Genomic DNA, 25,532 nt, shown 5'->3' with positions numbered 1-25,532 from the left:
TTCTGTTTTCCCTTAAGTGCTTCTATATATACACAATCCTTTACAGATGTTCCCAAAGCACGCTCAGTTGTTTTCTGCACTGAAAATGGGCACGATCACTTAATACTTAGGAGTAAGGACACATTTAGAGCTCCAGGAAGCTGCTGTGCAAACATTTGAATAAGGAATATTTTGCCTCTGAAACAGATGTGTTTTAGTGAAGTGAATTTTGACAACAAATAGCAGGTCCCTGTTAGCATGCCATGGTTTGGCTAAAAGTCCTGAAAGCCTGACTTAAAATTACTGTTCTTTGGCTTCAAAAAAAAGATCAAAGACTTGGGATTTAAAATAAGACTTGTTTCTATACACACACACAGTTTCTACTGAACAACTGACACATAGTAATGTGTTACTTCATGATAGTTTGTTATGTCAAAGATCTAAATAAAGGAAAACCATAATGTTGTTCTGATAGGGGCTGTAAGCAGTGTGAAGACATCAAAAAAATATCTCTGGAGTTTTAGGAGGCCAAATGAAAAGATCACATAACGACAGCAGCCCTGTCTGTGCCAAACCAAAGATACTTTTGGAAAGAAGGCATGATGGCAACATGACAAAGGCATCCAATTTGAGAGGTGATCCAGCTCCTTGATTCTAGGAATGAGCACACAGTAAGTCACATTACTGCCCCCCCGACAAGCTTAAGGCATTAGGTAACCTTACAGAATCATTTAGGTTGGAAAAGACCTTTAAGATGATCGAGTCCAACCGTAAACCTAACACTGCCAAGTCCACCACTAAACCATGTCCCTAAGTGCCACGGCTTTAAGTCCATGGTGAGCCGTCACCTGCCTTCTCAAAAACAACTGCTACAAAACCCCTGCCTGCTGTGGTGCAGTATGAACATATTCTCTCTCCTCTGGCCTAGAAGGTAAGAAGATGGCCTCCTATTAAAGTAACTCTATAACAGGTTGCCAGAAGACACTATGCTAAACTGAACAGCTGGGCCAGCTGCAAACATGGTGGAGGTCCCTGCATCTGCCAGATGGGGCCAAGCAGCCTGAGGGCAGAAGATGATAATGATGGAGACTCCGTAGGCAGAGAGTTTCTCAACCATCCCAACAGCACTGCACTTGTGTTTTTTCCTGTAGGATGAGACAGAACTACCACAGAAGAAAAGCATTTGCAGTTTTGGGCACTTCTAGGACTCGGAGAGATAGCAGATTGAAGCAGAGCCATGGCCAGCCTGCTGAAGCAATGATATTCTTGCTGCTTGCTCTCTCCTGAGACAGCATTGCAGAGCAGAGTGCAGCTGGGGAAATCCTCTACAGAGTTTCCCCATGTTAGAGAAGAAAGTTCTATTGCTTCAAAGGCAACTACAGCATAAAGTATGGAGTGAATATGAAGGACTTCCACATCCCTTGAAGGAATCTGCAATCTCACAGGCTGTCCTTTGCACAGCTTGGGTATTGGAGACAGGATTTTGCACACTGTTCTCAGAGAATCTGCTATTCCTTGGTTGATAGGAAGAGCTACCTCATCTGTGGGAGATTTTGGCAATACGCCCATAACCCCGTGCACAAGTTTTTCTGTCTCCTCCAAGGAATGATGTAGATGTAAGTCATCCATACCAAAGAGGGAATACTTCACCACGAGAAAATACTGGAAAACACAGGGCTTTCCCGTTTCTCTACGCTATTACAGTGTACTATTATTAACAAGCATAATACACCCAATGCTTCCAAGTAGCCAGGAGCTCCTGAACATGCACAGCAGTGGCTGTATCTGCGCTTACGCAGCGAGTCTTGCCATTGCAGTGAGGACGGGCAACACTGTAGTGCCTTCCATGGCGAGCACAGAAAATAAAGCTGTCCGCACAGTCTGCAAACTTGGAGGGCACCCCCGCAGCACAGCAGGGAACGGCGGCAATCTATCTATGCTAACACAAGCTCAGAAGCCAAAACCGGGAGCTCTCTCAATACCAGCTGGTGGATTCTGAGCGTCCATAAATGTCAGATCTCTTTATTGCACAGATAAATTGGTGTTCAGAGCTACTAAAGCTGAAGAGCTGTACCAGAAAAGCTTGCTGTTGAATACTAAACAGGACAATCTGCAACAAGCCATATCGCCAATTCCTTTCAAAGGCTGAACATTTACAAGCCACACCTGGCTACTGGGAAAAGGCCTGCCACTTCTCTGTATAAAAAAGTACATTCTTATGCACTCATTCAGGACAGCGCTGCACAAGAGAACGGCACTGAAACCACAGGATGTGAAACACAGCTATATCCTGAAAGGTAGAGCTCTACAGTCCATCCTCCTCCCTCCATCCAGGAGGACAAGACGCAGAAAGGACCTGCCTGAGATACCCTCAAAGGCAGACACAGGCAGCCCCATAAACTACAGGAACTACAACAGTCAGAACCCCAAGTGGCTGTCAACCCTTCTTGGCCCAGACGGAGGGTAGTTTGTACACCAGCACAGTGGGGAAGAGGGGAAAAAACCCACAACACTAAGATCGTACACACTGTAGCTTTATTAAAGACAAAGTATTACATTATATTTGTACAGAAACCTGGAATCCAAGGAAGGCTGGGGCCATCACAAAACTCCATGAGAGGACTGGAAGCTGCATACATGGGAAGGTGTTGCAGCCAGGAACTTCGTTTTAAAGTGCCACTAATGTGAACATGGTCTCCAGGATATATGATCTGTCATTTAGCACAAATGACTCAGAAAAGCAATCAATGCAATAATGCCAGCACACTGTGAAAAGCCTTGAAGTTTTGTGCTGGAGATGCAAAAAGGGCGAGCACATTTGTAAAAATGGTTACAGAGAGAAGGATTCTGCATGCCAAAAAGGCTGTGAGCATGTTTTATGGATGAATGTGTCTGTTGCCTTTTCTGTTGAACAGGCCTTATAACTCTGAACCAAGGCTGATCGCTATCAGACACTGACCTAAAACAGATTTGTACTTCCTATTTCCTAAGCCACCACATCACAGATGAGGAAAGATGAGCAAGAACACCTTTTGTTTCCAAGAGACAATGCACTACTGCCCTGAAATCAAGTAAGAACAGCCAAAAGCCTACTGCCCACACAGCTAGGAAAACTGGCAAGGACTGGTATCGATGACCATGGACTAATTCCAACTAAGTGCTTTTTTAGTCCTCGCCAGGCTATTCTGGCTCCAAACAAGAATCAATTCACACAGATCAGTGCTGAAGATATTTCCCCAGCTTCTAAAAGGCAAGCCTCTCCAGACTCAAGAACTCTGCTGATGCGCAGGTGATCTGGTCGTGCCTCAAGAGGAAACTCCACGTGTGCTACAGCATCTTGTGAGCTCGTGGATGATCGCTTCAGCTCTCAGCAAGCGCCCGAGATCTGCGTGCCCTTATTTGTGGCTGACGCAGTAGAGTGGGCCACACAATCTTCACTGTGCAAAGCACTAAACACAGCACCAGGAGATTATTCTTCCTGTGGTGTATTAGCACCAGCCTTCATGGTGAGCCAAGTTGTCTTCTGTATAATTAATACAACGGGCAAGATGCACCTCTGCGCCACATGCCACAGAGACATCTCACATCAACCCACAGCACGTTCTTTGTACCGAACCAAAGAATGTAGATCCTTGTGTGATCTACTCCTAATCAAACTCCATAGGGTTGGTGCCAAGCCCTCTTCGTGAGGAAGCCAACAGCTGGCCACAAATCCACCCTTCAGAGGGGCTTCCCCAAGGGCACTGCATCACTCCTGAAAGGAAACAGAAGGTCTCAGTTTAGCACAGTTCTGCTGCACACCTCCAAAAACATCCCCTCCCCATGCAGAGCAGCAGCTCAGCTCTCCAGCCCTACCTAAGGCTGGAAGCTGCAGCACGACAGGACCTGTGGCATGCAGAGCCAGGGGGCAAGCGCAGTATTTCACCACTGCTTCTGACCTCCAAGAGCATTACTAGCTCAAACCCCACCCACAGCTACAGCGAGGGAGCTAAGACTCAGTTATATGTGGGCCAGACAAATGCATAGCCATGCCTGCTACCACAGCAGGAGCTCTGCTGTAAGGGAGAGGAGACCTCACTGCCTTGGGATGCACTCCAAGCCATGGAAAATGGAGAACGTATCCCTAGTATGGAGAGGTGCACCACTCAAAAATCTGTACCAGTTTTTCCATCATGAAGTGTAAACTTCTGGACCTCAGATTATGAGTTTTAGCAAAATGCAACACTAAAGAATACAACTTTAAATTTCAGAGGCTTCCTGGAATATTCCTGAAACCAATGATTCACTGTTCTGATATACAAGATAGACTGCACTTGGAGGGAAAAAAAAAAAAAGCACCTTTTAAAGGTTTATCTAAGGCGCTTATTAATATTTACCAGGGCACCAACATGGCAGAGCTTAGTGAGAACAAGCAAGATAATCCAGTTTCTTCTAGGACTTGGCCAAGGCAGTTTAAGTTTAACAAAGGGAGGGATAAGGGGGGCAGTTCCAAGCACCACGTAAGGGCCAGTTCTGGAGAAATGAAACAAAAAATAAATGCTAGTGCAAGAAGGTGCCTAAGCAAGCAATAAAGTGCATTTAGTGCCAACAGTACTTGCTAAAACAAAAGCTTTTCAAAACAGAGCAGGCAGCTGCCATTAAGTAGCTGCTAGGTTAGTCACATTTTCAGGTTACACTACATTTCCTGCATGTACCTCCACCACAGGAGGATGCCTGTCCTTTAGCATCAGCCACCTGTATCCATGTGGACATCCCTCTGGCCCCAAGCATTACTGCTGTTCAGAGAGCTCCTCCCTGCTCCAGTCATCCCATTTCCATGGGTGCTTTTCTCCTCAGGGGTGCAGCACTGTGTTCCCACATCCCCACCCAGGGTTCAAAAGTGAGTATTCAGAAGGGTCAGAAGAGGGTTAACAAACCCAAATCTCCCAATTTCTGAAGTGCTGCATAATTTAGAGGGTACATAAAGGGGCTGGGGTAGACCTCACTGCTCCTTCTGATTGCAATCCAGCTCACCTGGTCCCTCCAGGTCCACTTCACAGAGGTCCTCTCCACACATGCTGCTCTCCATCTCAGTCAGTGTGTCCATTCTCCACCAGGCTCTCCCAGCTCAGCAAAAACTCCTCTGGGTTCCCCAGAAGGGCTTGTAGAGTAAGCTAGAAAAGCTTCATGGGCTTCCAGCAATTTCTCAGGCTCGCTTTCCCTGAACAGCTTTTCCCCACTGCTGATGCTAACCCTAACATGAATCCTGTCTGGAAAACACACATTCCAAGCTTGTCCCACTGTAGACTGCGTCCAGGAGAACAATTTGAACAGAAGGCTCAGAGGACACTTCATGTTTTCACGTATTACTTGGACATCATTGCAGCATCTTTTACGGGTGAACGACTCGTCATAAGCAGCCTTTTAAGATAAAGACAGCTCCATGTGCTCTCTTCTCCAGGGCATACATGTGTGTTCAGCCAAAGAGTTCTGTGCGCATCAGACACTCAAGATGATATCTCAGACTTTGCTTATGTTTGACATTAGTCAGGAAAGTAGAAATAAAGCTTGATGAGAATCAGGCAGGAGATAAGTTTGAAATATGATCAAAAATCAAAAGCAGGACAAGGTGTGTTCATGTTAGATTCCTCAAAGGTCAAAAGATACCGGTTTCAAGTTCCTGTCAGTCAGCACCAACACAAGCGCACAGACAGTAACAGGAGAATGACAGACACGGTGCCGCAAGTAGCCTGGTGCTGTTACACGCTGCACTAACAGCTCCACAGAGGGAGGCCCACACTGTAAAGCCACATGAAAGCCTTAACCCCAGTGAGCAGAGACAAGTACCTTCAGATGGGACAGGGGGAGCTCACAAGCTGTTACCAACAACCCCTTCTCGGAGAGCTGCTGACAAGTCATCACCGCTAGTATCTACCGAAGCAGCAGTACATCCACGTCTCTGCCTCCGCATGAGGCAGCAAGAGGCACCAGGAGATATTGCAGACTAAAGCAGTCAATGGTCTTTGAGAAGATTCCACTATCACCTCAGGGTTTATTCTTTGTAATGATTAATTGAACAGACATGACCAAACACACTTGAAAAGGCAAGCTGAAAGATAAGCCAACAATCTAATACAGTTATTTCTGCCAAGGCTTACACATTACACTGGAAGAACCCCTCTTCCACCCACAAATGGATTTGATACTTTCAGTCTGAACATACAGGCATCAATTAAAAAAATCTAACTGATGGAAATTACAAGTTCATGTTGCGTAGGGTAATACTATAAAGTCTGTCTTTGATATTTTATCATTGTCTGTAAACATCTGCCTTTTAGATTTAAATAGAATTACTGTGCCACTTCTTATGCTCTCTCCTTTCACTAGCTTGTTGAAAATCTAGACACTGTTTCAGCCTGTGGGCTTCAAAGACAAAATACTCTAAAGAATAAACAGCTTGAATGCATACCAAAATCACACCAGGTATATTAAGAACAGTATTTCATGCTCAGCACAACCTTCAGCGAAAATACGCTTCCCTTAGCACATACACAGCATGTAAAAAGAAAGGGCTTTATAAAAAGAAGTTGAGCTGCTTTTTCCAAGAAAAACCAACCATATATTTTCCCCCAAAACAAAAAGAGTCTTGTGAAAGATCATACAGTGGAATCATCACATTGAAGCTGCTGAGATAAGCTTTATGATAAGCGTTATCTTTTTGTGAAACTGATCCGAACCTCACTTATTTTGAGTTAATTGCATGTTATTTGTTATGGTTGTTATTGTTCTCCAACAGCTGCAGGCATTCTTCTCTCAAACACACTCAACATGCATACTCATGATTAATGTTATTTTTAACACTTCTGGACAGCACTCAAAAATATACAACCCACTCAGACAGGCTTAGCACGCACTCTTCTGAGCCAGGCTGCCGTCGTGCCATTGAACTGATACAGCAATGCAGCCAGTGGGCCCAGGTGTATCCGACAGACAGTAGTAATCCAGCAAGTTGGCTTTTAATTCTTATGAATATTTATTTACATACACACCCCACCATAAAAGCATTGTTTAGCCCATGACTGGCCTCTAGTTTCAAACAGGCTTAGCTTTTCAGAAGTTAATATGAATTTGGTTTCACACATTTCTCTATAGGATGACCTAATGTGAAAAGCTGGATTAAATTTCCTACAGCTTCTAGTTACCCAATTTCAAGAAGAAGTTTTCACAATTCAGGAAGCTTTTATTGTCCTAGACGTAGACATCTTGCGTAAGAAGGATCAGAAAGCTGTTTAAATTAGCAGCTTCATTCGCAGCTTCAAGACATAATGCAAAACAAAGTCTTTGGAGTATCCACATAACCTAGAATAATGCTACACTGCTTAAATTACTGATGTTGACTGGACAGGGTTAAACAACAGCTTTAATTAGCTCATAAAATATGAGCTATTTTTAACTTCATTCTTTCCCTCCCCACAATTACCAGAAAAACTTAAAAAAAAACCCAAAACTTCACAGCTGAGGAGACAGACTGAAACAGAACGCAGCTTTTAGAGAGAAAAAACTGCAACCCTCATATTACATGTAACCATCATCAGACACCAGCGCTTCTGCACGTAACTTCAGACACCGTGTCTCATCCTGAGTAGCCTTTGAAATGGGGAATGGGAAGGAAGAGACAACAGTTCTCTAATGAGGGCAGTAAGTCCTAGTAACGTACACAAGAAGAGACTTATGAAGAGATTGCCAGGTCAAGTTGATATATTACTGAAAAGTGATGTATTTCAGAAAAAAACAACTGACAAGTCACATCAGCATGGGCAAAAAAATGAGTATGTTGCAATTATTGGGTTGCAGTCAGCGTTGTGGCTGATGACAGCCATGCTGTACTATGCTTAGAAGAGGAAAGGAAGCAAGAAAGATCGACTGTGCCCCTTAAGCCCTGCTTGTTGGGCCAGACCAGATTATGTGACACGTGTGTTCTTCAGTTCAAAGGTTCACGAGAAGGTTGTGAAATCTCCTTTGACAGCTTCCAGAAACAAAAATATACTTGAGAAATACCCAACTGACCCAGTTTCTCTCCCCAGCTACTAAACACATAGGAATCCTTTATATAATGTATTGACACGAAGAATTCCAGCTGCTTCACATGCAACCCATACTGGTAATAAGAATAAGCACTGATGAAAGTAGAAGCCTCTGCTTTCCTTGATTTAAAAAAAAAAAAAGGCACAGAAAACAGCCTTGCCATTCTCCCTTTCTTTGGAAAAGGACAGAAATTCACTCTGGAGCAGCAGGTGTTCGGCATCATCAGAGCAGGAGAGGTAACTTCAGATGGTCCCCTCTGGTTTCCAGGTATTCCCTACTAGTATAATCCAAACCAATCCCCAGGACTCACCCTGCATTTCCTACCATCGCACATCTTTGTTCCAGTACAACTCTCTCACAAAGCAGCCTTGTAAAATATTTCTTTCTTCAGAATCCTATACATACTGATCAGAAGTACAGCAAAATTTCATTCTTTGAATGAGGAAGAGCATCCAGACCCAGTATTTGGATATTTGTTTGTAAAACTTACTTTTTCTTTTTTTTAACCTGTCTTCATACCTAAGAAGGGTAACAGTTTCATGTTACTGGAGGAGAAATGTTAAGATGTATCAGGTTTCCTGAGGACACTATATGTGCAGGACATGTTCCACAGTAAGACCATCTCAGAAACAAGATGTAGAACAATCCAAAAGGATTTAATAATAATTTTAAAAATGTATTGGGGAATGAACCTGCTGTCCCATGTCAGTATTGGTTTTACTCTTAATGGCTATTAGAACAGCCTTACTGTTTTTCCTCCTGCTCCTACATCTATCTAGAGGCACTAGGACACATGCTTTACCTCTGAAGTAGCAGTGAGCACAGCCATCAGTTTTGAAGACAAGAGGACAAACTATAAAACTCAGTGGGCATTTTCTTTCGAAAATACCTGCAATTATGGCACCAAAGACTTTAACCGAACTGCCTACGTGAGTATCAGAGTGAAAAATACCCTTTTGTAAACTTGAAACCAGAAGCACTGGAAAAGCATTCTCACCTGAACTGTAATCTTTCAGTCGCAAGCCCTTCACAGGTGTCCCATCAGGCCCTCGGAAAGCGTTGAGAATCTACAGAAAAACCAAGATCCACTTCAAGTCTCCAAAATCAAGTCTCAGAAAGTGAAGCACTTGCTAACATACATTTCTCTCTCTCCCCAAGACTTCTTTTCTTTCTAGGTTAACTCTGTTACAAACTGACACAATTCCAGCAGTACCTGAGAACTGTTTGTTGAGTTTGGGGAAATATTTTTGGTTTTTGTTTAAATAAGAGAGCACCATTTACACCACAATTCAACTGTGCAAAGGTTTATCATGTTGGTTTCAGCCAGACAGTTCACCTCTGATCCTTATTTAAGGTCAGAGAAGTCTTACTGCCTTCAAGAAAATCAAGGGACATGGGGTGACTGTTCTGAGTCTTATCATCCTCTGATGGACAAAGTTTCTGTCATGAGTTCTCCAGTATCAAGCCTCAGAAGCTCTGATCATCACAGTTAACCCTAGCAAAAACTGTTGCATGTAGAGGCTCTCATGTCTGGAACCGCCACCAAAAAAACCATCCTAATTCAAACTGAAAGCTTTTGGAAAGGGAACTTCTTTCACCTTCAGCCTAAATTACTTTTTGGTTTTTTACTAAAATCAGCAGTAGCAGCAGACATCTTTTCCATCTGTATAAGATCTCATTTAAGCAATTTCAAGTAACTAAGAACAAACAAGTTCACTTAGACACTACATGTCTTCTGAGCCCAAAGTATAATAACAAAGTAGTAACAATATTTGGTATATATAAAGCAATGCTGGAAGTAAGGCATGTTAAAAAGAGTCTGGAGTCAGGGCTTTTAGCCACCAACACCCCACATATGACTGCAGAAGAACTCATCACTTCCAACCCCCAAAAGCCAGAATAATCAGATAAAAAAAATAACATTGCAATCACTTCTAAATCTGGATTTTCCCTGGGGACAATGACAGACTATCTGAACTACATTAACCAGGCTTAAAAATGGTACATTCAGAAACCCCCGATAGAAGTTTTTGGATGAAAACCATCCCACTTACATCATCCTTCGTGGCAGTTTCAGGCACTCCTCCTAGCCGAATGAGCTTGCTCGGCTTCACATATTTGGGACAGGTCCGGTAATCCTGGTCCTTGAGTTCACACAATCAAGATGGTTTTTACAAATGAGAGATGCTAGCTCACAAGATACACAAACAGTAACACAAAAAAAGCAGGGTATAATTCAAAGGCAAAGGCCCATAAGCAGACTGGCTCAAATCTTTAACCACAGCACTGCTTAAGATTCAGAGAGCCCTGGAGGACCAGCATTACTAGCTTCATATGCTAATTGAGCTGTACAATGAGATCTAGGTCCAGGAAAATAAAACAGGCAAATCACCTCCCTCTGCTCTCCAGCAGTGGGAGATTCAAATTTAATAGTAGTTATTAACTCAGTAGTTACCATTACCTTCAGATTTCAAAGTTAATGCTGAAGGAAAACAGAGCATGCATGAGAACAACTGTACTGTTCTACACAGGTCTATCTAAGGCAGTAGCTTCTCTCTGGTAGTGCTCATAAGCGACATCCAGGAGAAAATAAGAAAATAAGTTCTTCTATACACTACTTGCCCCATAACACCCTCCCTTTATCTGGTCATTTTCAGCTTGGGAACTTTCTGAACCAAATCTGGTTTTATGTATTTAGCAATTCTCAATTGCTAAATTGCATATCTCTTGAGAAGAAAGTATTTCTGAGATAGAAAGGGTGCCCATTAAAACAACCTGGAGCATGAGGATGATCTCAGAGAAGGATGGTGAATTAGGATAGAACTGAAGTGATGGGATACGAATGGAAGACTCCTTCCCAGCTCCTTCCATTCTTTGGCCAACACGTGTTTAACAGAAACATCAACTGACAAAACCACCTACCTGAAGGCTCTTATAGGGCCTAGAGTCTTTGCTGGGTTTTCCTTCTGAAAAGGACTTGCCATGTTCATAATCAAACATCTGATGCCCTGGCAGCCGGTGATCCACATCACGATACTCAATGTTTCGGTAGTCAGTATCTTGCCTTCCAAGGAAATCCAGGCCACCTTCACCCTTTAACCCAAGATCAGAATCGGATCTTTGCTGCTCCCCCCCAGAAAGCTGCTGCTGTTGCTGCTTGTTAGCAAAGGTCTGAGGTTGCTCCTCTTGGTCCTGAAGAGTAGGAAGAGGTCCACAGCTATTTTGGAAATTGTGTGAAGTGTCGTCTTCAAGATGCAATCCGTGAGATTCCTCTTCTCCGGCTGGTGCTTCCGAATGTTGAAATTCTCCTTTTTGGCTACCAAAGGGAGTTCTGTCTAGACCAAGTGCAGGCTCCTCTCTCTTGCTGGTGCTTAAACCAGAGCCCTCTCTTTCTGCTAAAGGTACAGTAGATTGGTTGCGCCTAAAATCTACAAGGCTTTGATCCACAGGAGGCATTTCCCTGTCTGAAAAGTCCATAGGAGGAGCCACATCTCTGCTCCTAAAATCCTGATCAGACCGGGACCTGTGCCTATTTCTGAAGTCTGACGATGGTGCATTTCTGTTTCTGAAGTCCAGATCAGAGGTGCCCACACCCCTGAAGTCCAAATCAGGTACATCCCTATTTCTGAAGTCTGAATAGGAATGCTCTCTGCCCCTGTAGTCTAACTCAGGCACATCTCTTGCCCTAAAGTCCGAATGAGATCCATCTCGACCTCTGAAATCTAGATCAAAAGACCCCCTTCCCCTGAAGTCTGATGGAGGTTCATCTCTGCCCCTGTAATCCATATTATGTGCTTCCCTATCCCTGTAGTTCATACGGAACGTCTCCCTGTTCCTGTAGTCCACTGAAGGAATGTCCCCACCCCTGAAGTCCATAGGTGGTCCTTCTCGCTCCCGGAAGTCTCCAGAGTACATATCCCTGCCCCTATACTCAGAAGAGGGTGGTTCCCTACCTCTGAAATCCATCTGAGACTCATCTCTGCCCTGGAAGTCAGATGATGGGAAATCTCTGCCCCTGAAATCATGGTGCCCCTCCCCACCTCTGAAGTCACTACGTGGTCCATCTCTAGCTCCAAAGCTGAAAGAAGGTTCCTCTCTGTTGGCAAACTGAGGATTGAGGAGGCCTGTGAGTGCCTGGATATCAAAAGGAAGTGATTCTCTGCCAGAGAAGTTGCCAGAGTGTCTTTCTTGAGCAAGACTATCAAGGGAAGGAGGATATTCCCTGTTCCACCCGGGAGCAAACCTTTCTTCTTGGCTCCCACTGTAGAAATAAAGACAGTATTATTCATAACGTGCTTAGAGTCTGAAATCTACACAGCAGCACAATCTTCTCTAAACTTTTATAGAGTTGTGTAACAGTCTAAGATCCGCAGAAGATATTGATGTTTGGCAGTTTAAGATGAGGCAGCATACGACAGATGTGAGAAAGTAAACTTGGGTGCTCCCATTTCAGCACAATTTCCAGAAGCACTCAACAGGGAATACCTGCAATATTAATGGGTTAATGATGGTAGCAATCCACATAGTCCTGCACTGCACACAGCTCTGCAGCTGTTCAAGGTTCCACCAGCTGGTGTGTTTGTTCATTAGCATCACCAGCACACGCCTGTGAGGAACCACTTGAGCTTAAGCTCTCCAGGCAGTATTACAAACGGCTAACTTCACACGTGATCCTGAGGCACATAAAAGCAGAGGTTACCAAACATGCTCTATTAACATACTACAGAGACTCATTTATGCTTCCTTGTGCTGGAGTCTAAACTGGCAAAATGCCGAGAGCTGTCAGTTCAGACTTTGAGGATGCCTCACAGGAATATGCCAACAATCAACGTTGAAGATGATCCTATGCTCGTGCCTCCAGACTGGCTGTCTTACACCGAGTTTACAACACTGTAGCTATGAGCTCTCCTGGTATCTGCATAAAACCACTCAGAAAGAGATTTCCTCTTAAGACAGTTTTTCAAAACCCAGTGAGGTTTTTTTTGAGATGGAGCTACCTGATTTTTCATCTAAGTGAGGCTCCAATACATTTTTTAAAAAATAGAATAATAAAATATCAACACATTTTAAAATAACACCACATACTACCCAAATCAGTGGACATTTCCTTAGCAACTATGGCAAGTCGTGTTCTTCTTCAAGTTTCACTACACTCACCAACAGAATACAAGGTGACATTTGCACAGTTAATCAAACCATTTCCTAAGCTACATGCCCCTGTTTCACCACCATATAGAACAGTAATTAAAACTTGGTTTGAGGTTAGAATTCCCCACCCAATACAGTAAGGAATGATGCCAATAAAATCCACTTTAAAATCAGCAGAACAGCACTACTGACACCATCACAAAGCACAATCATGCTCCTATCAATACCATTAAGACATGTTCTGGAGGATACTGGGTTTTATAGCTCAAATGTCATCAGCTTTCTCAACACATTGCAGCTGGACAATTATTTGAAGTATTCTTATCGCAGAAACCTAAGGTATGCCATAAAGAAGTACCTTTATCACACTGATATTCAAGTAACTGAGGTGGACACGTGAGCAAAGGGTGAAAGAATTATGCACAACGGAGGAAAACCCTAGCTCTTGGTGCCTCCATTTTTATTTTTTTTTTATACCCAGAGCCCTCTTGCAAACACAGGGCCTAGTAACAACCAGAGGAATATAAACTAAGAAAAATATCATGCTGTGCAGATCCAGTTGCATACGGATCTTTAAAACAGTTCCAGTCACATTCAAAAATGTCTTATGAAGGAGCATGGCCAAGAACATGGGAATATATGGTCTACTTAACCTCATGGAGAGAGCTAAACTCTCAAAGTTTTCATAAAATCCTGTGTGCAATGAAAAGTGCCAGTATTTCTGAAGTTAAGGCAAGCACCATGGTTGAAGAGAATCAACATCACACTATTAGGTGCTTCTCTTCTAGGTCTTAACAGCGCATAGCACCAAAATCCATATGGCATATCATCACCTTAGCTTACAACAGCTAAACTAAGTATCGCTAGAAAAGGTCGTGTGGAGAAGGAATAGAAATACTAAATGCAGCTGCTGTTAAAAAAAAAAAAAAGAAATTTAAAAACTTCACAGAAATGCAGAAAGTTACACTGTCACTTAACTTGCCTATTCTTTGGCAATCACACCTAGCTCCACGCAGACCTCAGAACTTTTACCAAAATAGTCTGCTTATGGGAGGATGTACAAAAATATTGACAAACAGAAAGTTCCTATGGCTTATTGTACTTAAGAACATTGCTGAAACAAACTGTACGTTCAAATGCTTACCGAAAAGACCCCATTCTGTTGCCTTGTCGATGGTCTCCCCACATTTTGATCTTGTCTGGTAGGTTTCCAGAAATGGTTAATTCACTCTAAGAACACCAAGACAGCACAACCTGTTGAATAAATAACGTGACAATAAGCCACAAGGCAAAGAATACACATCACATAAGAAAGACTGCTGGTTAAGAGAAGGGGCGTGTGGAACATCTGATCAGAATCCACAAATATACAAGACTACACTGAGGCATGAATGAATTTAATTGTTGCGTTTCTCCATGTTCAAATTTGCAAGCGTCAAATGACTTCCAAAATCAAACTGTCAATATGGGTGGGCAAACAATTTGATATCTGCTTTGATTAACATAAAGCTTTCCAACATACTGTGCTGTCTGACACTATTCAGAGTGCAGCTAGAAATGTGAGAACACCACAATCTATAAACAACAAGGACCACTGCCGAACAAGTATGCAATTAATGTTTAATCCAAACTATTTTTGCCAAAAGCTCTTCGTTGTTCAAGGAAACGATCGCTACTATTGGTCTACTACGCTTACTCTGCCCTCAAAAGTACGTAGATAACAGAGTAGGCTTTGCCAGTAAATCATTACCAGCACTGTTCTCCAACACTGCCCTCATCAAGCTGAGTGCTGTAAATAACACTTGCCTCAACAGTGATCTAAAATTTCATCCACTTCCTCCCACCAGCGGAGAAGGTGAGGATTTCCTGGCAATTGCCAAAGCCAGGACTTGAAAGGGGAAGTACTTCCGTCTTTCCCAAAAAAAAGTTGCAGCAGAGCATAGCGCACAATGAAGTAGCTAGCAACCTGATGGTCTCAAACCTGCTCTGGATAATCCAGTTGCAGTGGTTCAGGAGGGCTGCCGTGCCACCAGACCAAGGTTAGGAGACCTGGGGCTCACATGCTTCTACATAGCAGCTCAGAAGCAGAATTAAGCTAACTGCAGTGGTTAGGTGGAACTGCAGATAGTACGGACAGTCACCACCAGGCCTGGCTAGAGCAGCTAACGTCAAAGAAAAGCACACAAGATCCTGTTTCTTCTCACGTCCAAAGGCCAGTGCTGCCATATGGGTGGCAGGTCGAAAGAGCAGGTTATGACAGACATTACACCAGGGATCGGTTCCAGACGCCACGGCCGACAGCCGCCTGTGCAAAGGAGATGAAGGGAGCTGCCCTGCCAAGAGGGAGTACCCGCTCCTGCCAGGGTCCATCAGCAAATGCTCACACGGGAGCCGGGGAGGGCAGGGCCTGGCAGGCCTCAGTATGCAAGGGTGTGGAGGCTGATGAAGGCAACCTGTACACCACCGCAGATCCATCCGCCATAATGCCGTTTCTAAAGAAATGGGTTCATTCAGTTGGCCACTCAAGCCCAAGAGTGCTGGTCTGCTCACGTTTTCCATGGCTCTCGATGCAACAAGCACCTCCCTGGTCCCAAGGATTTTCTCCACAAACTCTATCATTTCTCCTTTCTCAGAGCTGAATCCAAGAGAACTGACACTGCACCCTCCACGGAGAGAACAGGCGAATGGAGATGGTTATGGCAGTCATCATTAGAGTTGGCTGTCATCAGCCAGTCCTTTTATCTACGATCTTTTGCAGCCTGCAGACCTGGTGTTTCTTGTTCTTCCCTTTTGGATTTCCTCCCCGACTCCAGTTCTCATTAAGTCAACAAGCTTACCAATGCTTAAAAAAAAAAAAAATCCCTTGCAAGCTGGGAACTGTTTGGACATAATATTCAAATTATCAAGCAGGGAAAAAATCACCATTGGACTGATATCAGGCCTGGCATAGACCAGCTGAGCCATGCAGCAACATCCACGAGTATGAGGTCATGGTTCAATAACACAGGCAGCAACGCTGGCTTCGACAGTCCCCTGTTCAGCCTGATACAATTTGCTCCCTCTGCTCTGCCTTTGGCAATGCACAATGTGTTAGTTGTGCCAGCTTGTGCTTTTCTGGGTCTGCACCATGGATGACCCTCTGAAAAGAGTTATATTTAACCCAGGTCATTTCAGCGATACAGTTTATTACACAGCCCCCCAAAACAAGGTGACAGCAAACTGCAGGACAAGGACAGAAACTTCTCAGACTGGCTTCCACCAACATCAAGATCTCCTGAAGGTACGCCCTGCTACAACTGCTCCAAGAGATGCATGCTGTGATGAGACACCATCAGGATTTACCTTCAGGTAACAGCCAGCTCAGCTCCCACCTCCCTGCTCACAGGCAGATGCTGGGCGGGTCAGTGTGAGCGAGGCTGTTTGCCAAAACCACTCCAACAGAGCCTGGGGCTGGGGCCAGGCCAACAGCAAAGCACGGCAAAAATCCACCCTCAAGTGCTAGGAATTATGCATCAATTAGTTTTGCCATACCTCAGTCACAACCACGCATCTGAAGGAGATGGCAACAAAGAACATTTCAGAGTGATACAGTAAGGCAGCTGCAGAACACACAACACGGTCCAGTTACCCACAGAGCCCGGGTTTAGAGTTCTTTTACAACAATAATTAGCTGTTACAATTACACTGACTATTCAGGAGGGCCGATATGCATCCTGAAAGTATGCGTTTTACTTCCCTCCTCCTCTCCCAGCTGGCTCTGTTTCCTGGTGGCAAAGCCTCGGCTCCAGTGGTGAGTCTCAAAAGAGGGGAAGCTCTTCTGCGGTCTTAGCTCCTCCAATGATCAGTGGTCCCGCAGCCCTCCCAGCGGACAGGAGAGACTGATGGAGCTCCGGATGCTCCCTGGCAATTACACCCCAGGACTTTCTAAGGACCGTGCCCCTGCCCTCCCCGGTGCACCCCCAGACAGCCAAGCGCCCGGCACTGCTGCTCAGGGGACGTTCCCGATTCTGCTTCCCAAATGCATGTGCCAAGCCTGGCGGCAGACTCTTTTGGATCTCTTCTTTCAATTTACATCATACTATGATAAAATAATGGCATTGTACATCAGAAGCACACAACTGAGCCAGACTAAGAAGCCGGCCTTCTTAAGGAATAATTAAAGATTTCTGGCAAGGGCCAGAGTGAGGAATGCCAGCACAGTCCTCAAGCATCTCCTCACTGACTTACACCCAACTTTGCACCTTGTTTTCCAAATCTGGAGGAGAGAGGAGAAATTGGTGACTGATTAGGCAAGGTGAAGCTTCAAAGACATGCTATTTTCAGAAAAATACTCCGATACTCACGACTTCTTTCCAAACAGATTTTGCCAAGGCTGTCAGACTTGGTATTTATAGACCATGAAGAAATCAAACACACAACTACACACAAGACTACACTCAAAGAACAGAGGAAGTAATTTGCTGCAGAACAACTTTCTGCACCCAGTAAAGTTTTTGTAAGGCTGAAGAAAGGAAAAAGCTTCTATGACATTCAAGTACTACAGGAGGTACAAAAGAAAACGTTTCCCCAAGCTATGGAAATTGCAAGTAGCCAAAAAAGCCTGTTATTTCCAACATTAAAGTTGCAGATGTCTAATCCAGAAGTGCAGAAATATCAAAACCATGTCACTGAAGTTTGAAAGAGAAGGGAGAGAGAACCATTTCAGCTCTTCCAGGTGTCAGGCTGGAGGTTTTCACTTAAAAAAAGGGATGCGTGTGCTTTTCAGTTGTATGATGCTTTTAAAAACGTGTATTAGAAATTATCGGGTGAACTCCTAAACCCTCCCCATTGCTATCCTGACCTTGCTTGTCCCCAAGGACTTCGCAAGTGCATTCCCAACTAGGGAGTGTTGGGAGAGGCTTTCACACCACCAACACCCTGCTGGGATAAAAAAATGGATTCCAGCTCCAGCAGAATTTCCAAAACTAATACCACGCACCAGCAACAACATCAAACTCTTGTGGTGCCAATTGTTTTAAAAAACAAAACATGAGAGCCACTGTTATTACTCCCAGTAGTTCACTACCACCACATTACCTGGCCTTCACCAGCCTCCAGCGCGAGCTGGGCCATGTTCTGTCTGCACTTTAGCCTCTATTTACCATCCAAAATCCTGTTCAGCCCATCGCTGAGCCTTACTATCAGATAACACACCCCCAGCCCCGCATACCAGCCCTGATCACCCTTCTCTACATCCCAGCATGAACCCAGCCTACTTTTTGTCCATCTCCTTTAAAAACACGAGTGTTCTGAGCCGCTTTTCATGGAAACACATAGGACACGGTGTGAAAGAAGCCCTACTTTTGATCAGGGCCTCAGAATAACACAGAGATACCCAGAAACACAACCACCGACAAGGACACAGACAGCAGGCCCCAACGCTCGGCACAGCCGTGCGGGCACCCCGTGGTACTCCCATACCGGGACCGAGCTGCCCAAGCCTGCGGCCCCCGTCCCACTGGGGCGTGGGGCTCCGACAAGGAGACGGAGCCCGCAGCCAGATGCGGGGCCACGCCGGGGCACGGAGCCGGGACCTGCTTCCTCACAGCTCACAATGGAGGCAGCCCCCAGCCTGGGGCTGTCCCCGGGTGACCCCAAAAGAGACACACACCCGCCCCTCTATCCTGACGGACTCTACAGGAGGAACCCCCCCTCTCTCCCAGGCGGCCCCTAGGAAGGACCCCCCACAAACCCCTCTATCCCAGACAGCCCCGCGGGAAGACACCTCCCCGTCCCGGGAGGCCCTCAGGAGACCCCCGCCCCGCTCCCCTCTCACGACACTAAGGGAGACCCCCCTCATCCCAGGGGACACCCCAGAAACACCCCCTCCCCGCTCTCCTATCTCGGCGCCCGTACGGGAGACTCTGCCCTGCCCCGCCCCTGTACGCCGGGAGACGTCCCCGCTCCGTTCCCGCGCCCCGGGAGACCCGCGGGAGCCGCCCCCGCTCCGCCACCCCGGCGGCCCCACGCCAGACCCCGCGCCCGCGCGCCCCTCCCCACGCAAAGCCCGCGAGCCCCGCCCGGTTCCGCCGCGCCGGGCGGCACCCCCGCACCGGGCAGCCTCCCGCCGCCGCCGCTCCCCCGGCGGGGTCGCGGCCAGGCCGGCGGGGTGGGGTGGGGCCGCACCTCACCTCTGCCGCCGCCGCTCCCGCCGCGCCAGGCCTAGCGCAACCACGGCGAGAAACCGGAACTTCCGCTCCCCGACACCGCCGCGCGGCACTCTGGGAAGCGGAGTCCTGCCCCGCCGGCCGCCGCACTACCGCTCCCGCCATGCCCCGCGCCGGCGGGGCTGCGGGCGGACTCCATTTCCCAGCGTGCTCCGCGCGGCGGGCAGGGTCTGCCGGGAGTTGTAGTCGCGAAGGGGCGGGCCGGCGGCGGCGGCGAGCGGGGACTGCCTACGACTCCCATGATTCCGCGGGGCCGGCGCCCGACCTTGGGGCGGCGAGGCCCGGGCCCGGCCAGGCCGCGGGGGGCGGTTCCCGCCGGGCCGCCGGGGCGGGGCGCCGCGATGCCGGGGTCGCCGCGGCGGCCGGGGCTGGGGCCGGGGCGGGAGGCGGCTGCCCGCCGCCGGCGTCGTCTCCCCAGCCCCGCCTAGGCCGTGCCGGGGGCTGCCGGGCGGCCCCCGCCGCAGCTGCGCCCGCCGCGCTGCTCGCCCGGGCCTCCGGCACCGACGGGAGGAGCCGCGGAGGTCGGTCCCTGCGCGCCGTCCTTCGGGGCTGCGGGGGGTCCCGGGCCTGGCGCTTCCCCGGGGCACGTCGGTGTTCCGGGAGCGGTGACCCCCCGGGCGGGGGAGGGACCGGGACGGGCCCCGCACTGGGCCGCGGGGGTCCTGGGGAGGCCCTCACCCGCGGGGAGCTCCGGGGAAGGGCAGCAGGCTGGCAGCCGTGCCGCCAGGAGGGGAAGGGCCAGGCGAGGACGGACCCTAACCCGTAGCCCGGCCGCGTCCAGGGCTGTTGGGGTGTCACAGGCTTTTGGGGTGGGGGTCCGGCTCCCCCGGTGTGGCGTTACCTGCTGGTGTCGGGGCTGGGTGCCGGGGGACAGGAGCTGTCACGAAACACGGGGCGAAGCCGGGGCTCCACGAGCCTCCCCCCCAGCTGGTTTCGGAGGCGCAGGGTCCCCGGCCAGCCTGCCTTCCTGCTGTTGCTTTCGCTTGTGGGCTTGTGTTCGCTTTGGGGCCGGTTTCCCCACGGGGCAGGGAGGAAAGCGGGGCTGGAAGCACGGCCAGGCTCTGCCCAGGAGAGCTGACCCACGGGGCCGGGGCTCGAGAGGGCACCCTGCTCGCAAGGGGTGACACCATCTGAGCGGCCCTGGCCTCAGGGGGAGCGTCACCAGCCTGGTCTCATCTCAGCCGCTTAATCCAGGCCAAGGAGGGCCATGAAACCCGCCTTTTGCAAACACAAGGCCTCTGGGTTCATAGGTACGTGGGACGAGCCCCATCCGGGGCCGGCTCCCTTCCCCCTCGCTGCCGGGACACGGCAGAGGGAAGCTGAGCGGCTTTCCCAGCGCTCGGGGGAAATCAGGGCCAAGCCCGGATGAAAGGTGCCTGGGCCTGGGGGCTGAAAGGAGCGGGGGCTGTGGGAGGGAGGAAATCCTGCTGGATTAGAGCGGCTTTCCTGTCGTCTCACCAGGGCTCGGTGCTGCCTGCTGAGCCAGCAGGATTGGGCTGAGGATGCTGGCATGGCCCCTCTTGAGAGCAGAGCCTTTCGGGACCCGTTTTGCGGGTGAGGGAGCAGAGGGGTGACGCTGTGGGTTGCCCGCAGGTCCTGCCCTGAGGAATGGCTGCAGATGTCCACAAGAAGAAAGGCTGGGAAGTGCCCAACGGGTCCCTGGCACCAGGAGATGGGCAGCACGCGGAGCGGTCTGAGAGCCCCACGCCGGGGCTGGCGCAGGGGACGGAGCCAGGTATGGGGCAGAACTCACTACGGGAGTAAGCGAGGGGAAAAAGCAGCTCCTCGTTATGTGGGCTGGGCCGTCCACAGCCCTGCGGGCAGGGGGAGACGGGCCCATTGGTGAGTCCCCAGGACCCACACCCCAGGTGCCATGGGATGGGGAGAGGAGGGCAGGTCCCTCCCTGCAACCCGCTGTCCCTTTTGCACCCTCCGTCCGCCCGCTGCGTCAGCGTGGGGGACAGGCGGTCAGACACTGCACGGCCCGTTGTTCCCAGGGGCGGGCCAGGAGGGAGCCATGTTCGTGCACACCCGCTCCTATGAGGACTTGACGAGTCCCGAGGACGGGGCAGCCGCAGCACGGAGCCCGGAGGAGAGGCGGGGGGAGCCGGCCGAGCCGACCAGCATGGAGCAGATCAGCAAGGACTTCAGCGAGCTGAGCACGCAGCTCACGGGCATGGCCCTCGACCTGGAGGAGGAGATGAGGCAGAGCAAGGAGGGGAAGCTAGAGCCGTCCCCGCAGACCACCCGCCGCGACTCAGTGCTGTCTGGCAAGGAGGAGGAGGACGTGACCATGGACGCCTGGCGCATGCACCGGAAGCACGTCTTCGTGCTGAGCGAGGCAGGCAAGCCCGTGTACTCCCGCTACGGCTCTGAGGAGGCCCTCTCCAGCACCATGGGCGTCATGATGGCCCTGGTGTCCTTCCTGGAGGCCGAGAAGAACGCCATCCGGTCCATCCACGCAGGTACTGCTCTGGGGGGGAGTGGGATGTGGGGTCTCATGGCCTGCCTGGCTGTGCTCCTGCCGTGGGCCACATTAGCTCTCCCCAGGGGCAGACTGGTTGCTGGGGGGGAGAGGCTGCAGCCTGGCTCCCCCTTGCAGCCCTGGGGACCCAGGCTTACAGGTCTGTCCCCGGCCCTCCCGGGGAACTCCCTCCCAAGCAGATGGCTACAAGGTGGTCTTCGTGCGGAGGAGCCCGCTGGTGCTGGTGGCAGTGGCGCGGACCCGGCAGTCGGAGCAGGAGATCGCCCATGAGCTGCTCTACATCTACTACCAGATCCTGAGCCTGCTCACTTGGACCCAGCTCAACCACATCTTCCAGCAGAAGCAGAACTATGACCTGCGCAGGCTCTTGGCTGGCTCCGAGCGCATCACCGACAACCTGCTGGACCTCATGGCCCACGACCCCAGCTTCCTCATGGGCGCCGTGCGCTGCCTGCCCCTGGCCGCCAGCGTCCGGGATGCTGTCAGCACCAGCCTCCAGCAGGCCAAGGCCAAGAGCCTGGTCTTCTCCATCCTCCTGTCAGGGAACCAGCTAGTGTCTCTCGTGAGGAAGAAGGATCAGTTCCTCCACCCCATTGACCTCCATCTGCTCTTCAACCTCATCAGCTCTTCTTCCTCCTTCCGGGAGGGTGAAGCCTGGACTCCCATTTGCCTCCCCAAGTTCAACTCCAGTGGCTTCTTCCATGCCCACATCTCCTACCTGGAGCAGGAGATGGACCTGTGCCTCCTGCTGGTCTCCACCGACCGCGAGGACTTCTTCACTGTCTCCGACTGTAAGCGGCGCTTCCAGGAGCGCCTGCGGCGGCGGGGCGTGCACCACGCTCTGCAGGAGGCCCTGCGCACCCCCTTCTACAGCGTCGCCCAGGTGGGCATCCCTGACCTCCGGCACTTCATCTATAAGTCGAAAAGCTCTGGGCTCTTTACCAGGTGAGGCCCCTGGGGAACCATCGGGCCAAAGCCGTGGCGTGGGGCACGGGGCAAGCCTCTTCCATGAATCCCCTTCTCCAGGGGGCTAACGGGGTGCTGTGTTCCTGCAGCCCCGAGATTGAGGCACCCTATGTGCGGGAGGAGGAGAAGGAGAGGCTCTTGGGGCTCTACCAGTACCTCCACAGCCGAGCTCACAACTCTTCGCGCCCCCTGAAGAATATCTACTTCACGGGCCCCCGTGAGAACCTCCTGGCTTGGGTAAGGGCCGTCTGCAGGGTTTGGGTGAGCCTGTCTTCTCTGGTCCTGCGCGGCAGAGCAGGGGGTGGGTGGCACAACACAGCACCAGCTCCATGGTCCCCAGGGTGGCCCCCTGCTCATGCATGGTCCTTTTGGGGGCCAGCCTGCCCCCGTGCACCCCTGTGCCAGGGAGGGATGGGCAGGGATAGCAGTGGGGGCTGGCGAGTGCCAGCACCAAGGGCTGTCTGTGCCATGCGCTGTCATGAGCTCCCCGGTGCCGTGGAGAAAACCCACTCTGGGGGCAAACCCTGGGGTTCGGTCCCCCCGCTTCTGAGCAAGCCAAGTGCCACGCATTTAGGGTACCCCATTGCCACCCCAGTGCCCATGGGGGGAAGATGCAGTGTGCGCCCCAAGGGGGGCACAGACGTGTGTCCAGCGTGTACCCTGTTTTTTCACCCAGGTAACAAGCGCCTTTGAGCTCTACATATGCTACAGTCCCCTGGGGACCAAGGCCGGCGCCATCAGTGCTGTCAACAAGCTCATGAAGTGGATCCGCAAGGAGGAAGACCGACTCTTCATCCTCACGCCCCAGACATACTGATGGGCATCGCCCAGGGCATGGTGCCAGCCGGGGGAGCCCCCGCTGTGCCAGGGAGCCTGTCCCCTGGGGAAGCCCGGGCCGTGAGGCCAGGGGAGAGGGCACGGTGGGACCCTGGAGCACGGGGAAGCCCACCAATGGGACTGTCCAACCTGGGTGTTAGAGACGGGGTGCACAGCTGCCTGGGGGAGGGGTGAGCAGGACTTTCTCACATCTGCAGGCAATGCCCCCCAGCTGGGGGGCTGCCCTTCCTCTGTGGCCCCCGGCTCCATCCCTTGTTGTGGGGGTCCTGGAGCGGGGCTACTGGTACCCTGGGTTGCTGGAGGGGAGCTGAGCCCCTGGGTCCTGCTGCCTGAGCCTGGCACCCTCCTCTCTCTGCCATCCTGTGGCTGTGCCAAGGGTGGGGGTCCCCAGGAGAGACGTGGCAGGACTTGGGGGACCTCTGTGCTGCTGTGCCCGCAGAGGGCAAGTGACACCACCCGGGTGGGGGGCAGGGCTGGCCTGGGGCATGCACTGCTCCTCTCCCTGCCCTGGGAGAGCCGGGCCCCCCAAGTGCCAGGCAGCCCCTGGCAGTCCCAGAGCCCTGCCCAGGCAGGTTTGCCCCCTTGGCCTCTGTGTGTGCCTGGACCCTTCCCACCGTGGCTGTGAGAAGGATGTCCCTGGGGACGCTGGCAGGCAGGGTGGCGGGTCAGCCTGCCCCGGCCAGGCCAGCAGGGTCCTGCCTACCTCCCCACGGGGACGCAGAGCAGCCCAGGGAGACTCGGGGTACTGGGGTGCCCATCGGGGTGCTTGTGGGCTCGTGGTGCTGGCTCCTGGGCAGCAGACCCTAAAGGGGCGGCTGAAGCACAGCCCCCTGGAGGTCCCCCAGCCCAAAAAGGGTCTTCCCCTTGGTGCGGGGGCACCTGCCCCCCAAACCCAGCCCCTCGAGCCAGCTATGCTGAGCTTGCTGTACAAGGGCCACCTCCTCCCCAGCCATCCCCAGGCACTGGTGTGGGGCTGAGCGCCCGTGAACGCTGCAGCACACTGGGCACAGCCCAACCCCGCCTTTTGGGGCTGTCGGCCGAGCGCTGGGACGGGTGTTGAGGAAGGGGCAGAGCCACCGAGGTGGCACCAAGACACCGAGGGAGCTGGGAGGGACCTGGCAGGGCTAGCACAGGGACTCTGCTCCCGTATTTATGCTCCTGCCAGAGTGTAATCGCTTGTCTTTGCTCATAAACAGTATCTGGACCCCAAGTCAACTCTCTTCACGTTCATGGGTGTGCGCTTGGGGGGGGCAAGTGGCCAGGCTGGGGGGGAGGTTTGGTCCAAGTTTGGGTATGGTGCAATCCAGCCCTGGGGACCTGCTCGGGGCTGCGAAAGCTGCCGGAGAGCGGTGCAAGGCAGCGGCGGCTGCGCTGGCAGGAGGCAGTGCCGGCTGGAGGGTGGGAGCAGCGAAAACCCTGGGATGAGCTGGCCACGGCCAGCTCATGTCGAAACCGAGCAGAAACCGAGCAGGAGACGGAGGAAGGAGCTGTTGGGTAAGGCGCGGGGCCAGCGTAACCGCCGGGCCTTGCACAATGCGGGGCGGGAGCGTGGGAGGGCTGAGGCTGGCCAGGTGAGGAGGGCAGGGGAGCCCGTTTTCGGCGGGTTCAGCTCCTTCTGGGACCAAAGTTCCCCGGCAGTGTGAGGCAGCGCCCTGCTCAGCTGGAGGAAAAGTCCGTGTGCGCAGCTGGGACCCACAGCCCAAGGGCAACGGGGCACTTGGAGGGCAAATCCGTGCGATACAGCAGCACGAAAAGCGTCTTCCTTCATCCGTGGGAACAGCGGCAGGTCCGGGCAGCGCCGGCACCTCCTGCCACCGCAGGCAGCCCTCGATGGGGGGGATAAAGGG

General features: G+C 50.8%; 2 protein-coding genes across 5 annotated transcripts in view; one reads left to right on the top strand and one right to left on the bottom strand.

Annotated features, from left to right (window-relative positions):
• RBM6 (RNA binding motif protein 6) overlaps positions 1-19,427 on the bottom strand; it is a 60,208-nt gene extending 40,781 nt beyond the window's left edge. For both annotated transcript variants that reach the window (XM_072875706.1, XM_072875708.1), the window contains exons 1-5: positions 19,362-19,427; positions 14,336-14,445; positions 10,966-12,304; positions 10,098-10,187; positions 9,041-9,110 (exon numbers count right to left, since the gene is read on the bottom strand). In XM_072875706.1, the coding sequence (XP_072731807.1) occupies positions 9,041-9,110; positions 10,098-10,187; positions 10,966-12,304; positions 14,336-14,379 (1,543 nt within the window). In that variant the 5' untranslated portion in view covers positions 14,380-14,445; positions 19,362-19,427. The remainder of the gene's footprint in view (positions 1-9,040; positions 9,111-10,097; positions 10,188-10,965; positions 12,305-14,335; positions 14,446-19,361) is intronic.
• Positions 19,428-19,698: 271 nt separating this feature from the next.
• On the top strand, positions 19,699-24,895 carry MON1A (MON1 homolog A, secretory trafficking associated). 3 transcript variants are annotated; one of them, XM_072876080.1, is made up of 6 exons: positions 19,703-19,918; positions 20,991-21,132; positions 21,395-21,862; positions 22,062-22,827; positions 22,938-23,085; positions 23,525-24,895. In XM_072876080.1, exons 2-6 carry the CDS (start codon positions 21,006-21,008, stop codon positions 23,663-23,665), a joined length of 1,650 nt encoding a protein of 549 aa, XP_072732181.1. In that variant the 5' UTR covers positions 19,703-19,918; positions 20,991-21,005; the 3' UTR covers positions 23,666-24,895. The 3 variants fall into 3 exon arrangements, with proteins under 3 accessions (XP_072732182.1, XP_072732181.1, XP_072732180.1); XM_072876079.1 differs by having other exon boundaries at positions 22,059-22,827; XM_072876081.1 differs by lacking the exon at positions 22,938-23,085 and having other exon boundaries at positions 19,699-19,918; positions 22,059-22,827; positions 23,525-23,662.
• Positions 24,896-25,532: the final 637 nt, after the last annotated feature.

The sequence above is a fragment of the Ciconia boyciana genome, chromosome 11 (genome assembly GCF_034638445.1).
Source record: "Ciconia boyciana chromosome 11, ASM3463844v1, whole genome shotgun sequence".
In the NCBI taxonomy this organism is placed as follows: Eukaryota; Metazoa; Chordata; class Aves; order Ciconiiformes; family Ciconiidae; genus Ciconia; species Ciconia boyciana.
This window is presented reverse-complemented; position numbering and strand designations above follow the sequence as displayed.

Coding starts and splice junctions, on each gene's coding strand:
- MON1A (XM_072876079.1), top strand. CDS start 21,006: ATGGCTGCAGATGTCCACAAGAAGAAAGGCTGGGAAGTGCCCAACGGG. Junction 21,133..21,394: donor GGCGCAGGGGACGGAGCCAG/GTATGGGGCAGA, acceptor CGTTGTTCCCAG/GGGCGGGCCAGGAGGGAGCC. Junction 22,828..22,937: donor AGCTCTGGGCTCTTTACCAG/GTGAGGCCCCTG, acceptor GTGTTCCTGCAG/CCCCGAGATTGAGGCACCCT.